The sequence below is a fragment of the Acanthisitta chloris genome, unplaced genomic scaffold (genome assembly GCF_000695815.1).
Source record: "Acanthisitta chloris isolate BGI_N310 unplaced genomic scaffold, ASM69581v1 scaffold3639, whole genome shotgun sequence".
Lineage (NCBI taxonomy): Eukaryota > Metazoa > Chordata > Aves > Passeriformes > Acanthisittidae > Acanthisitta > Acanthisitta chloris.
The window spans coordinates 16522-32484 of NW_008690680.1; the positions used below are offsets into that span (position 1 = coordinate 16522).

At 47.9% G+C, this 15963-nt stretch overlaps 2 protein-coding genes across 2 annotated transcripts in view; both read right to left on the minus strand.

Annotated features, from left to right (window-relative positions):
- CAPN5 (calpain 5) overlaps positions 1-15963 on the minus strand; it is a 36907-nt gene that overhangs the window by 10090 nt on the left and 10854 nt on the right. Inside the window, exons 2-3 of the mRNA XM_009081896.1 lie at positions 8444-8579; positions 430-457 (exon numbers count right to left, since the gene is read on the minus strand). Coding sequence (XP_009080144.1) covers positions 430-457; positions 8444-8579 — 164 coding nt within the window. The remainder of the gene's footprint in view (positions 1-429; positions 458-8443; positions 8580-15963) is intronic.
- On the minus strand, positions 4817-5296 carry OMP (olfactory marker protein). Its single transcript, XM_009081895.1, has one exon. The coding sequence runs from the start codon at positions 5294-5296 to the stop codon at positions 4817-4819; it is 480 nt and encodes a 159-aa protein (XP_009080143.1).

The window sequence follows — 15963 nt, forward strand, 5'->3', positions numbered from 1 at the left end:
GCAAGAGAGAAGGCACATACACCTAGTTTATTCCCCTTTTTTTGCTGGGATTGACTCTCATCCTGGCACTAATGCAGACAGTATCAAAGAGAAGCAAGAATATGAAGGGGACCATAGAATCATAGAATCAACTGTGTTGGAAGAAACCTCAAAGATCATAGAGTCCTAGGGCCAGATTTGGGACCTGGTTCCTCCAATGCAGACTAGATCAACATGTACTGGAATATTTTAGACTTCACTGTCCCTTGGAAGGTGGAGCTAAAGATCCTTGTCATCTTTCTACCCTGGGCATCTGCTGCCATCTACTTCTGTAGATGTGCTATTGCAGCAGAAGACCCCTTGGTCCGACCAGTGACGGTTATTTTTATGATCACATTTTTGTTCCTTCAAGTGTCAGTAGAATACCGCTAAGAGGATGCCTTCCTTGATTCTCCTACTTGATTCTGGTGTGACTTGACTGGCCCAAGAGCAAGTGCTGTGTTTATTCACCTGGTGCCAATGAACAGGCAGCAGACACTCTACACACATCTACTCTGTAAATAAAAGTGGGAAAAGCAGGATCCCCATCCCCTCAGGGTCCCCATTCTTCCCTGTCAAGAGCTACCATGCTCATCCAAGCAACCACGGGGAGGTAACTTGCTGAAAGAAGGAAAAGAGGACCTGTGGAGAAAGAAACCCTGGGGCAGCTGAAAGGCTGAGGGGGCACAGGTTTGTTGTTACTACCAGTGAAACAGGCACAAGCAAACAGTAACTGCCATAAGTCTATAGTCCTTCATGACTGCAGGCACCACCAGCTTTGCTTTGGATGGGAAATTCATCCATCATCTGGGATGGAAATGAACACAGCCAGGCACAGATGCTATATGTAGGAGGATCTGTGTTTTATTTAGAATCAAGACACAGAGGTACAAGCAAGGAACTGTCCCACCACAGCTTAGCTTTTGTTGAGGGTGAAGGCAACGTGGGTTTACTCCGTGGCCAGGGTGGGCTGTGAGGACAGGTATAGTTAGTGTAGTTGATAGCTGACAAGTACTGACTGATTCAGCTGCAGTGATGTCACCAACTGTCCACACCTTTGCTTCTCTACTTACCTGCTCTCAAAGTATCATGACCTCGGCGAGGAAAAACCCCAAGGTGCCCATGGGGGCATGTATTACACTCCAATACACCGAATAATCACTGTCCTGTGGAGACAGCTGCGAGTGCTGGGGTGGGATAGGGAGAGGACACAGCTATATTGCAAGGAAAGAGGCTCTTCAAGAAGTCCTGGGACATGGTAAGATCACCTGCACTGTGCTCTGATCCTTGTCCAGTTGCCACAGCCTTCTGCTTTTTTTTTATTTTGGCAAAGAAGTAATCCTGCAGAGAGGGCTCTCTGAAGAGCCCCCCCAACTCCTTTGCTACCAGCAACAATCCAGCCCAGGGCTCCTATTGCTCCTACACTGAGATATTAATGATGCCATCAGCCCTGCAAGCTCACTAGCACTCTTGAGTTGTTTAGATCAATATAAGCAGAGCACACAAAACAATGAAAAAGAGCTGCGTTTGGATGGTTTGGTGTTTCCCAGGAGTGCCAACAACAATGTCCCAGAGTCCCTCTCAGAGAGTGCCAGGAAAGGTCAGACAGTCCTTCATCAGTGCCCATCAATTCTCTCCTAACTGGAGGGAACTCATCCTAATTAATTGTCCTAGAGGACCATCAAGCTAATCAACTTGCTATTAATATGGGCTTAGAATGATCCTGTGATCATTGATTAGAGGCAGCTTGTCAGCCAGAGCTGGTAGCAACAGCTTCCAGCTGGCTGGTTCTGAGACTTGCATTTACTGTCAGTGGTGGCAGGAGATACTGGTCCCCATCATCTTTCTCCGTTCCTTCCCTTGGGGACAGCACTGAGAACACCATTCACCACTGAAGGTAGCAAAAACTTTTATCCAGAGCAGGATCCAGGAACAAGAACTGGTTTTGTTTATACACTGACCCAAGGGGAGCCAAGAGGAGTCTGATTTCCAGAGATTCTCCATGCTGGAGAGCATGCCATGGACCACCCACTCCAGGACTCCACCGAGTCCTGGACACAACTTAGTTGCATGACACTGGGGTGGTGGAGACCGCATCTCATTCACCCAAATGTGCTGCTTTTTGCTTAGGGACTCACAAAATCTGGATCTGCAACACAATTTACTGGGACAAATTTACAGTGAAAGGGCTCAGAGACAGGTAAATTGGGAACCGAGAAATACCAGGTTTGTTTCCTTAAGCTGGTTTAGGGCTTTTCTCAAATTTCTTAAAGAGTGGCTAATAAAGAGAAAAGGAACCTGTGACTGGAAAAATACCCCTGAATAGAAGAAAGAATAGGTAGGTGCCAAGTTCTGCAAGTCTTTTGCTGGGAACATGCCAGCTCAGGATGAGGAGGGAGGCACCTAGCTGTACCAATCTTCTGAACCATGTTACAAACTGGGATGAAATTCCTCTGAGAGATGGGACAGGGTGGTGCATCTAAAAGTCTTTACGGGATAGTGAAATGGCATAGGGAGAATTTCAGTGACTAGTAAAAAGAGGGTCATTTTCCCTGCAAAAGAGAGAGATCACATTGCCTCCCTCACCTCCCACCTGCGCCCTGAAGGAAACAAGGATCCACTTGAGAATCATTTCCCCTCCTCTGCCCAGCTTCACACGCTTCCCCAAACCACACAAAACTGCTCAACACTCCATGAAGCCTTTCACAGCAAGACAAAAGGTAAATGTTCATTTTACAGGAGACAAAAGGGGGCTCAAAAACACCAGCAGTGAGTTGAAATTTGGTGAGTGCTGCCTCATTGCATGCAGGATTAGAGCAGTTTCCAAAAAGAGCATGAAGAAAACACACAAAGCCTCAGTCCTTAAGGGGAACCCCATTGACGAGGTTTTTATTCACTGTGGTACATCAACACCCAGCAAGGTACCTGCACCAAGAACACTACCCCAGCAACATAGCAATGGCATATTGTGAGACCTGCCATGCAAAAACCCCTTTGGATGTTGCCAGTGATTCCTGTTACTTGGTCTAAAGCGCTTTGTAGTCAGGAGCTCTGCTCTGGGATGTACAAGAAGGGGTCTCCTACGGGAAAGTCTGCCAGGACCCTAAAAGTGGGTTTGGCCAATGGTGGGTCCACACTGTGGCCAAGCAGGGACACATCCACTTTTCTTTCTACTCACTGAGTTCAGTGTTTCTTGGGGTCCAGACAAAGACATCAACTTCTCCGGCAATGCCCATGGCATGGCTGTATGATTTGATGGTTGCTGAGCTTTGGTTGTGGGCAAGACACAAAGCTCCCACCATCTTTCCAGACAATAGCTGATCTTCCTGCTTTCCTTCCCCTCTCTGCTTGTTATAGCTTGTGCATATTATTTTATACACTACTGTTGAGCTGGGCAAAGCATGGAGTCCACATCTTTGGAGGCTTTGAAGAAGAGGTTGGACTCTTTTGGGGCTGATCCACACAAGTCATTAAGCCATGGGTGCAAAGTCACCTTGTCCTGGCTTTCCCATCACTGCTCTCTCCTTACTCATCTTGGGAAAATCTCAGGCCTCATCTTGAGGAGTTCTCATCCACCTTTGAGTGCAAACTGAACAAAGGACCAATTGTAATAATACTTGACTCTTCGAAAGTACTTTTCTACCTTGGGTCTCAAGAAACTTCATTGAAGTACCATTCACTTTTTCGTGTAGGAAAAGGGAATATCCAAAGTTAGTAGTTTACTCACAGTCATGGGACAAGCCAGGCACAAAACACACTTCTGCTCCAAGGCTTACAAACGTACCACTCCCTTCTCTGCTCCCACAGCCACCCAGACACCATTCCCTGCATTGTAGTTGGAGATACTGTTTCTCAGGGACAGCAGCAGCAGGTTCCTGCTCTGTGGTTTGCAAAGTGCTCTCCATTCTCATAGCTCTCTATAGACTCTTCAGGATAAATATATTCACAGGTGCAACAATGCACAAATTTGCTTTGTTGTGGGGGACTCACTGCTGGCTCAGGCCCACAGCCTGCTCTGAGTTGCTGGCTTTGCACACACATGCATGCCTGCTCCAACCCATCTCAGGACCGACAAACTCCAGGTGGCACAAGGTGAGCAACGTGCTGAAGTACCCCTCCCCACAGGGATCTCCAGCAAAGTGGTCAGGAAAAGGCTGGTTGAACCTCTCAGTTTGTCCAGTGGGTTTGCAATCTGCAGAACACAGCATGTCCAGATGTACTTCAGCTTCACAGCAAGGAGGATTCTCCATGGTCTTCAGAGACACCAAGCAGTCAAGAGCCACAGGAGGAGTCACCACAGCCTGCAAGCATTCAGCATCTTTGCAAGGAGAACTCCATCGCAAACAAGCCTTTCCTTTTTAAGGGCTAGGATGGAAACTGTAAGGAAAGGATCTCTCCAGGGGTGTCTCCTGTTTCTAGTATGGTAAATACTTTTTTTTCATCAGGTTTTTGGTATGCAGTTGCTACAGTTAGAGGGCTTAGGGCAGCCTCATATTTCCAAGACAGCAAGAACCTGTGCCAGTCAGACCTGGTGAATCCCTTATGAATTCACAAGCACACAGTCTTACACTCTAGGCAAATGCAGCAACAAGCTCATGGCTCCCTCTTCCCCATCATTCAGAGGACAGCACATACGGGGAACACTCTGCAGGGCTGAGGGGCTCCAGAAGCACTGAGCTGTTGTCCACTTTATCATGATGCCGTCCCTCACAAAAAAAAAGATATGTATAAAAACTGAACAAAGAACTTAACTGAGAGAGGAGCACAGCTGGAGCAAGAAGGGCTGAGCAAGAGAGGTTCATGCTTTAAAAACAATGGAGGCCTTCAGCTGAGCTGGTTCGAGACTGTCGGTGAAAGCAAGGAGGAAATACATCACCTTGCGGATCTGGGCTAACTCTGCTATCCGCTCCCCAAATTCCTGGGCATCTGCCTCATTGCACTCCACCTCCTGGGCCCCTGGCTTCTTCCAGAAGATGCCCACTGGCTCCAGCAACTGTCGGTTCATAAGTGGGGTGAGATCAGGAGTCCAGTGCTGGGAGGTGCCGGTCACCGTGACCTTCCCAGGTCTCTCCAGCTGGATGTCCCAATGGAGGAAGCGCAGTTTGTGCTGCTGGATGAAATCCACTCTGTAGATGTGCTCATTGGGACACAGCAGCTTCTCGCCATCCTGAGGCCTCATATTTTTTTGCTGCAGGCTCTGGCAGCGCAGCCGCATGCACCGTGTGAGCTGTTCGTCGCGGATGAAGGGCAGCTCGAGCATCCCTGCCGCAGCTGCCATCACCTTGGCTGATCCTCTGCTATGTTCTCAGCAGTGTGTGGCTCTCAAACAGCACGTGGCAGGGGAAATCTGACAAGCCCCTGGAGGTGGTGCCTGCCCTCCACAGTCCCAGCAGTGCTAGGCAACCCAGGCCAGTGACGCAAAACACCCTCTGGGGCTTCCCTCTGGATGCCCTCCTGACTCGTTTGCTGATTTGGAACTGATGGTGCTGCTCTGCATGATAATCTATAGGGAAGGGATGTCTGATGTCAGCCTCCTTGGCAACCTCCCTGACAACCACAGCTTGTTAATCCAAAACGAAGGTGTGCAGCCAGGGATGCCACCTTGAAAGGTCTGAGTAAACTCTGTCCTGCTCATCTTTGAGTGTGGGCAGAGGTCCTACAGCCTCTCTGGGCCCCTCTTGCAGTGATGACTGTGCTCATGCTGAAAATAAGCAGCAGCTTGTCCTGTTGTCTTCTGTCTTCTGACTGTGCATCCCCAGCAAGAGCCTAACTCTGTCTTGTTACACTCTCCTATCCAGGCTGGATGGGGCTCTGAGCAACCTGGTCTAGTGGCAGGTGTCCCTGCCCATAGCAGGCAGGTTGGAACTACTTGATCTTGAAGGTCCTTTCCAACTCAAACCTTTCTATGATTCTGTGATTAAGTAGTTGTACACAGCAATAAGCTTCCCTTTCACGTTCCCTCCTCCTGGGACAAATCCACTTCCCTTGAGACTATTTTGGTGGTCTCCATCAGGCTGTGCCATCCAGAAAAGGACATGAGGGTCCTAAGAATCCCTTTTTTTGTTGAGCAATACCAAGGCAACCTATAGGAGCACAGGTAAAGATTCAGACAATCCTTCAGGACAAAGTGCTGCTGGAAATTATTTAAATACCCCCATTTTGAGGTCTTAATTTCTTTCCATAAGAGCTAGACAACTGTGAAGAGTCACAGAAAGGGTGTTATAGAGCCAAATTACACCTAAAGCCATGTAGGGTCAACCAAGGCTCAGGAATTTGGAAAACAGCTCTCAACTAAATTCCAGTACCCCATTCCCATTCAGTGACTCTAACCACATAGGCTTATAAGGGGAAGGAGAGAAACAGAGAGAGCAAGGTGGAAAAAAGTGTGTGAATAAAATCATCTCCTGGGATACACAGAGATGTGCTGGTCCACCCTATTCCCTTGAAGATATTTCCCCTATCCACATCTGAGAAATACAGTTTTACTGTGTGGAGTGGAGTATGGAACACGTAGAGCCTCTGTTACATCCTGGTGTAAATCAGGAATACATTTTCTAGCAGTAGTGGGACACCCCGGCCAAAACCCCTGTACTGACATTTCAGAGCTACTAACGCCTGTATCAACATCTTTCAGCTCTTCCCAGACCCTGAATAGAGACATTGGGCCCATTTCCCTAGTTCCCATGGTGTCACCTCTCTTTGGCTGTTCAGTGTGTGCCCACCTTGGCAATGAGGCACCTCATGCTGGGGCAGGTTGTCCTGCAGTGTTGTCCTGCAGTGTTACCAAAATCGCATGTTCTCAGGATCAAGGGGCCCATTATTTCTGTCTCTGAGATCTTCAACAAGGAAGAAATTCTTTACTCGGAGAGTGATGAGACACTGGAACAGGTTGCCCAGAGAAGCTGTGGCTGTTCCACCCCTGGAAGTGCTCAAGACCAGGTTGCATGGGGCTTTAGGCAACCTGGTCTGGTGGAAGGTGTCCCTGCCCATGGCAGGACGGCTGGAAGTAAATGGTCATTAAGGTCCCTTCCAACCCAAATCATATGTTTCTATGATTCTATAAAACAGATCTTTCTGAAAGAAAAGAAGAAGCAGGTAAAAAAGAGCCTCTGAGAATTAAGGGCATGGAAAATGAGAAGTCACAAACAGCCAAATTGCCAAGGGAGGAAAAGCAATGCCATTGGCAAACTGAAATAATGAAGTGTCCAAAAGGATCCAGGCTCTGTTTGGCTGCCATTTCCCAGGGCAGTACTGGACGTGAATGGTGACGAGGGAAGACAACTTGCCTGCTCACTCTTGGGAGATGTCGACACAGGAGAATCTAAAGGAGGAAGCTAACGGAAACTAAACAACCCTGTGCACTACCCCTGTAAATGAGAGCCACAACAGTCACCACAGCCACCATAGGGGGGAGCCTTACTGCTTATTCAGAAGCCAACAACTGCTATCCTGTTCCCACATAAAGAAAATCCTTGATATTAACACGAAATAGGTATGCTGCAAGAAATTCCTGAGCTTGACATTCATAAGCACCATAGGAAGCAGAGACTGGAAGTACCAGAGCACACAGGGCAGGTGCAAAGGTGTGGGGTGGAGGGAACCCACTCAGGCCCATGGCAGTGGGTGAAGCAGGTGGTGCTGTCTGTACACACTGGCCGCCTTTTGCAGTAAAATGTAGGAAAAGGTGCTTGCAACTTGCTGGTCTCTTGTCCCACAATGACACACACCTGTACCAGCATCTAAAGTCCCCCTGCCTTGCTTTCACAGGGCTGACATCCTCTGTAGCTGAGGCCATGGTGGAGATGGGTGCAGACTGTCCAAGAATATGACACTAAGTACCTCCTTCACCCTGTACCTCTCTGGCTGCTCCCCAGGTCTTCAGCCCCTCACTCTGGCACAGCTTCTTGGTGGCACAGCATCCTTGGCATGTCCCATGGCTTCGTGGGACATGCCAAGGATGGATGCTTTGGGGAAGCAGTGACTTGGGAGAGATAATAACACCATGAAATCAATCTACCTGCCCCAGCATGAGGTGCCTCATTGCCAAGGTGGGCACACAGTGAATAGCCAAAGAGAGGTGACACCATGGGAACTAGGGAAATGGGCCCAAATGCTCCAACTGAGCATCCTGAGTTTCGTTCTTTTTCTTGTCTTTTACATTATTTTGGGATTGTAAGGGTCAGATTTGGGATCTGGAAGACAGGATGGTATTTGATCCACTTGGTTAAGGAGAAACTGGCCAACATGATGTGACTACAGCCCTGATGAATAATTCCTATTAAAAGACAGTCCTTTCAGGAAGGTTTTTGCACATTAACAGCTTTTCAGGACCTGAGATGTCTCTGACAACCAGTTTTTGAGCTGGACGAACACGACGCAAAGCCAAGCTTTTGAAGACAGGCTCTCCCCTGGCAAGGGGAACCACTTACCTTCTGCCACAGAGACTCCCGGGATGCCAGGGAGGAGCAGGCAGCCACAAACCAGCAGTTCCCAACCTGGCCCTGGTGTAAGTCATGGGAGCTGATCCCATCCACAAAGAGACGTGGATCATTGCAGATTTCCTGTGAGACAGGAGGAAAAAAGACACGCTGGGTAAATTGAGCAGACGGGAATCAGGATCAAGGCTTTTTGAAATAGGAAAATCACTTTCTCTCTTCCTCGAGCTCCATGTAAACCCAATCTGCCGTGTTCTGCTGGCCTCACCAATTACACTGGTGGCAGAAGGACCCCATCCTGCCATCTGCTCCCACCAGGACATGGACAACACCACCACTGAGCTCCATGTAAACCCAATCTGCAGTTTTCTGCTGGCCTCACCAATTACACTGGTGGCAGAAGGACCCCGTCCTGCCATCTGCTCTCACCAGGACACGGACAACACCACTACCCAAGTGACACCAGAACTACTCCCTCATCCTGCCATCTGCTCCCACCAGGACATGGACAACACCACCACCCAAGTGACACCAGAACTACTCCCTATTCTGTTTCAGCATTGGCACAGCTTTGCTATAATGATCCCTGGTGATAATAGCATGTTTTTACACCACAACAGCCCTAGAGACCCATCCCCTATTCTAAGTCTCCTCTTTCAGATCTCTCTACTTTGTGACTGCTTTAAAAGCTTCTACCTCTCTTATTTTGCTCTGGAGGGCACGAGACCATCACCCAAATCCACTCTCTCTGATACCAAAACTTGTGGATCCATACAAATACAAAACCCTGGAGGAGCAGGGCAGAGCCAGACATTTAATGAGGAATCACAGTGCCTAAATCAGACAGTTCCCCTAGGAAAGCTCAACTCAGACTGAGGTCTCAGCCATGGTTGCAAAAAGACAAGTGTCCTCAACCCGGAGGTCTGTCCTTCCAGATCCTAGCACAGCAGAGGAAAAAAATCAGTGAGCCAAAAGCTTTGCAGCTGGGCCAGGAGGATGAAAAGCTTATTCTGTCACCAAAACCAGAATGGTGGATTGTACACAGGCACCATGAATGGAGAAACTTGTGTAGGAAGCAGCTAAGAGGTGAACTCATCCCTCCAAGCACTCAGGTACCAAGCACATCAGCTTTCCTCTGCCCAGCTCCTGCCAGGCTGCCCTCCCTGCTTCCCACTCCCACTTCCACAGCCTGGCCAAGAAAGCACTTAAATAACAGAGGGTGTTGAGCAAGCTTCAGGTGACACACTGCTCTTTTAAAAAGTTTTTTTTCTTCTGATCAATCCAGTTTGGAAGGTCATGTCCAGCTGGAGGTTGGGAGCGGATGGGACACACAAAGAGCTGAAAGAACCTTTTCCCTTTGTTATTATATTTAATTTGAAGAGGAAAAAGGAAAACTAGATTATCCTTCTTCCTCCATGTCTCTCAGTTTTTCAGGCTGGTTGCACCCAGAATAGTATGTGTGTCCCCACAGACTTTGCACTTGAAGACCTTTATTTCTTCTACCCATATAATCATAGAATGGTTTAGATTGGAAGGGACCTTAAAGATCATCTAGTTCCAACCTTCCCACTGTGGGCAGAGATGTCATCCACTAGATCAGGTTGCCCTGGGGCTCATCGCTGGAGGAAAAGGAATTGTAAGCACCTCTTGCTATTCCCACCTAGCCCAGCCAGAACCGTACACCTCAAAAATAACCTGAGCTCCATCCAGACACAAACTAGGCAGGATCAAACCCAAGGGAGAGGTCTAATCCCCTAATGCTGGCATTGCAGGAGGTTGGGATAAGCGCTAGAGGGAGGCAAACTGACACCATTCAAGGCAGGAGCCACCTGGCTTCTCAGCATTGCTGAGCGCAGACAGGGATGGGAGAAGAGCAGTGGGGTTTAGCTTCTGTTTCCTAGCACTGGGAAAGCACCCAGCAGCTGGGGATGTGTCTGTCCCGTCTGTTGGTGATGGAGATGTCTGACAGATCAGCTCTTTGTGATCCTGCTCTGGGGGGCAGAAACACCATATTTGTCCATCTGAGGACCACAACTGTCCCTTCTACCCTTGGGTGAATCTGCAGATTAAAATAAAGGAGTTGCTTAAATATTACAGAGACAGGTGAGAACATGAAAGCAAGAAAAACCTAGAAGCATACAACAGTTTGCGTTGGAAGGGGCCTTTTAAAGGCCATCTAGTTCAAGCCCAGGCAAGGAGTAGGGACATCTTCAACTAGATCAGCCCCATCCAACCTGGCCTTGAATGTTTCCCAGGGATGAAGCATCGACCAACCTGTGCCAGTGTTTCACCCCCCTCATTGTAAAAAAAGTTATTCCTTATATCTAGTCTAAATCAAATCTCCTTCATTTTCAATTTATCTCTCCTTTTAATTTAACCATTTTCATTTTAATTACTCCTTGTCCTATCGCAACTGACCCTGCCAAAAAGTTCATCCCCATCTTTCTTATAGGCCCCATTCAAGTACTGAAAGGCTGCAATAAGGTCTCCCCAGAGCCTTCTCTCCTCCAGGCTGAAAAATCTCTCAGCCTTCTGAATCCTGCTTGGAAGAAATTAGCACAGGGTAGAGGGCTGCAGATGCTCAAGGACCTTTCCTAAGGGCAGAGCTGCCAGCTAGCTGTGATTTCCCCATCACCAGAGTCTGCAAATGAAAACTCTGTGGCTGTTCATTTAAATAGCAGGAAGCTCTATGTACTCATCAAAAGAGCAGCCAGCCCTGGCACAGATGAGGGGTGCAGCTCACTAGGCTCTACTGTCTTGGACTCATGGCAGCAATGAAGGTGCCATGGCTAGAAACACTCATACCAGGGCAGGCTCCCTCTACAAAACACAGGCCTCATTTGACTTCTCTTCCCACTAATGCCCCTAAGGGCACAGCACTCTTGAAGGTTTAATTCAGGCAGTTCTTCAGAGAAGCTGTGGATGCCCCATCCCTGGAAGTGTTCAAGGCCAGGCTGGATACGGCCCTGAACAATCTAGTCTAGTGGAAAATGTTTCTCATGTTTAAATGGAATTCCCTGGTTTTCAATTTGTGCTCACTCTGTACTGTCATTGGGCACTACTGAGAAGTCTGGCTCTGTCTTCTTCGTTCCCTGTCACCCAGTATTTATGGACACTGCTAAGATCCCCCTGAACCTTCTCTTCTCCAGAGTGAAGAATCATTAAAGTTGGGAAAGACCTCTAAGATCATGGAATCCAACTGTTAACTCAGCACTGCCAAGTCCATCACTAAGCCATGTTTCTAAGCAACACATCTATACTTTTTTTTAACACATCTAGGGACTATGATTCCACCACTTCCCTGAGCAGCCGATTCCAATGCTTGACCACACTTTAGTCATGAAATTTTTTGTAATATCTAATCCTTGCACAGGGGAAGGCAGCATTTCCCCTTGTTCTAATGATGCATAGTTGATTCCATCAGGATAAGACTCATCTGTTGGTCAGTCTCCTCAGCAAAACTTCCTGAGAAGGTTTGCCACATTCCTTAAGACTGGAGCTTCCCAATATTAAGTTACTTGGATTCTTCAGTCCCCACTGAAGCTGCTGAGCTTCCACTCACACATTCTGTTCTAGACTGTGTGCCCCCCAATCTGCAAGGATGACATTCCCTAAGTGCTCTGTCTATACTGAGGTGGGAGCAAAGGACCAAGGGCACTGCTTCAGCAAGGCTCCAATGCCCCCAGGACTGCATGGAGCACAGTGGGGTCCCAGTGTGTGATGCAAAGCACACTCAGAGCCATGGAGCACCATGTCCTCATGCAGAGGTGAGTGATGAACTAGGGACCATTGGGAACTAGGTCAAAAAGAGCCAAGAAAAGCCTTGAGAAAAGAGCTGAAAGTGATAAAGAGCTTGTTCTGCAGCCAGATGGAAATACAGAGCCTGGGGTTTGTATGTGCAAGGGGAGGAGAGAAGCAGAGATGCTCTGATGAGAGCAGGTGATCATCTTGGTTTCCTGCCCTCCCTCCCATGCAACAAACAGCAACCAAGTGAGCAATAACATTTACCCAGGTGGGCATTTCTCCAAGAAAGCAAACACCACGTCACCCTCTCAGTATCATGACCCTGAGAAGAGGGCAGCACACAAACATGTACACCCATTCACACCCAGGGGCATTTTGGGTTCAGGCAGGTACAACAGAACCAGCTCAAACTGTCCTGTGGCACTCGAGGCTTCAGCAAGCAGTGAATCTGTCCTGTCCTTCATCTCATCACATCCAGATCCTGGGTCCTGGCTGCTCCTAGTCTGGACACAGATAGAGAACATTAAGGAACAGGAAGGGAAAGCCAAAAGGTATATCTGCAAGGAAGCTATGACTTTGATGTGTTGCTTTTAAGTCCACCTTGGCCAAGAGAGCTACCCATGTCTCTTTACCCCTAAGGAGAATCCATCTTGGAGGATCCCAAAAATCATAGAATCATTAAGGTTGGAAAAGACATCTAAGATCATCAAGTTGAACTGTTAACCCTATACTTCCACATTCACCACTAGATCATGTTCCCAAGTGTCACATCCACATGTTTTTTGAACACTTCCAGAAATGGTTATTCCAAGAATCCTACGCACCATCAGAAATGATCTGCCCTCCCTAAACGTGTCTGCTGAAATGCTGCTGAGCTCCAGGCAATGAAATACAACTCAGAAAAAGTCTGTGTGGATGGTTCTATGGAAAGATACAGACTGATAACACAGGAAGGGTCAAAATGGTGATTCAAAGTTCTGGTGATTCATATCCTTCCTCCTGCAAGGGATGTGGGACAAAGGTGGAAATCAGAGCCAGGGCTGGGAGAGGACTCTGAGGTCTCTGTCAATGAGAGACTGATTGTAGAGGTCTGGATTATAGGAGCCCAGGCTGGGACAGTTTGCTCCCTCCAGCTTTGGGTTATCGAAGTCCATGCAGGAAAGAAAAGACAGTCAGTGCAATCATCTTGTACTTCTTTGCTTCCCACTGAAAAGCACGTGGATGTTCCCGCTGCAATCCCCTGTGGTGCACTCTCCCCCAATGCACACAATTTTCTTCCAAATGCATTTAAACCAGAATATACCTTCCTAGTCTTCTCTAGCTAGTCCAATTCCACACAGGGCAGTAATGAGCAAATCACCCTCTAACTGGCTTTATAATTGGTGACTGTCTTATCACAAATGTTTCCCAGTGCAGGTTTCTGAGATTTAAAATCACTGGGGATCTGGACTGCATCAAGCCAGCTGTGGGGAGGGAAAAAGCTACAGCAGGAGGAGGAATAACCATGGGAGATACAACATCTGCTGCATGCCAGGACCATTTTTTGCTAACAAGATTTTGTAAGGAGCAGACTAGCCTAATGGCATTGCAGAGCCTGGCTGTTTCAGGACAATGCCTTTGCTCGGACTTGCAAAATCAGCAAAATAATCTGTTAGCATGGCTGCGCTTCCTCCCTCCCTCCCTGCCAGGCAATGGTGAGCTGAAAGGATACTGTCTTAAATGTCACTCACACAGACAAGAGAGTAATAGGTGCCCAAGCAGGGTGAGTAACCATGATACAGCTGACACAAAGGTCCTTGGCACTGCCCTGCTGCAGGTACCTACACTGGGACACAATTTTGCAAAAAGGGAAATTAAAATTTGCACCAGGGAGACAGAGGGGAGGGAAATCAGGTCAGTTTAGAATACCAGAGGATTCAGCGTTTGCAGAGGGATTATTGTAGAATCACAGAATCATGGAATAGTTTGGGTTGGAAGAGACCTTAAAGATCATCTAGTTGCAACCCCCCTGAGATGGGCAAGGCTACCTCCATAGTAAAACAGTATTTCCTTCTATTTAATCTGAATCCACCCTCTTTCAGTTTAAAACTATTATCCCTTTATCTGTCACTACAGGCTCTACTGAAAATTATAACCTTAGTAGCTCAGCTTCACACATATTGAGGGTAGGTTTGGTTGGGAATATCTACACCCTACAGAACTGTTTGTGGGGGTTTGTATTGCCTCAGTCAGGCATCCCTAATGCTAATCCACACACAGTATCTCAGTGTATACACATTTGTATTGTTACCAGCTCCCCCACTGTGCAAAGGGCATTGGACACTCCACCCACTGCAAACATGACTTGCTTGTAAAGGGAGGTATCAAAAAATCACACTTCCCACCAACTCCTTGACTTGTACCAAGGCACCATGACATGACATTTGTTTTGGCACCATGAAGAGCAGGGAAGGCGCAAACAGGATCTAAAGGCCAATTTGCAGGACCTTCACAGGTCCCTCTGTGGTTTTGTCTTCCAGGTATCCAAAGTACAAAGGCAGCGAGCAAAGAGGTCTCAGATAAAGCAGTGAGAGGTGGTGAGCACACTGCACTGCTCTTCTCCAGGAGCAGATGGAGAGGGAAAGGGATGGGAAGGAGACTGGTAGAAGTGCAGAGACTCCAGACCCACCATTCCCATTCCTCCCACCTCTGCTCTCTAAGGATGCATGCTTGGAAAGTCTCATCATTAGGACTTCCTCAGTCTCTACCCACCCAAGGCTGATACAGAGACTAGCGCAGCCTGGCTTTTAGTATCACCACACATCCAGACACATCCCTTCCCACACCACCTCTTCTACAGTGAGTGGTTTCAACGTGTCTGGTTGCAGAGCCTCTAAGGAAAAGCCACTCTCTGGATCCCAACAGCCCTGAGATCTTCAGATCTGCTGAAGCAGGAAAGTCTTCACATGCCTCACTGACAAACTGGGGAGTGGGAAACTCAGAGCAGTGAGAGAACATGTCCGTCTTGGTTTTAAGTCACAGTGCAGCCTGGTCACCCCATAAGCCATCCTTCCTTTATAGAAATGATGCCACCAGGCTCCTTTTCATGCTGCATCATGACCCTTATAAGCGCATGCATCTACAGCCTTGAGAAGTGAAGGAGAGGACACTGGGCAAAGACAGCTCTCAGAGATGGCTCCACGTGGACCTCCTTCTCTTAAATCTTGGTACATGTGGGCATGGTCTCTAGGGAGCTACACCAGACAGGTAGAGGAGGAGAAAAAAGGAAAAGCTCTCATGGCTGTTTGAACTTTAAAACCCTATGACAGATATACTCCTCTGACTCACCTCAGTGCTGCTGACCACCTTCTCCCAAGTCTCCCCAACCTCCATCATATCCCAGTCTTGAGCTCTCCTACAGATCTCCTTTGATCAGACTCCCTTGGGATGGTGGCAAGAACTTGAAGGGCGAAGAACAACCATGGTTTGGTAGCATCATGAGTTTAAAATATCCTGGCCTCTCACCATGGCACACTGCACTCTAAGTTGCTCCAACACTTCTAGTTTTGGGGTTTAACCTCAACCAGAGGAATTGCCTTGGCTGGAAACTATATGCATCAGGCCCCAAACTTGGGAGGTTCACGATCACACTGGTACAAGTGAGGGGCCACAAACCACAGGCATGAACCACGAGGATGATCCACAGCTTGCACCACTTTTAAGCCATCAGTCTCCACCATGGAGGACAGAGTGGTGCGGATGTTCTGGTGGAAAGGGAGGAACTTCT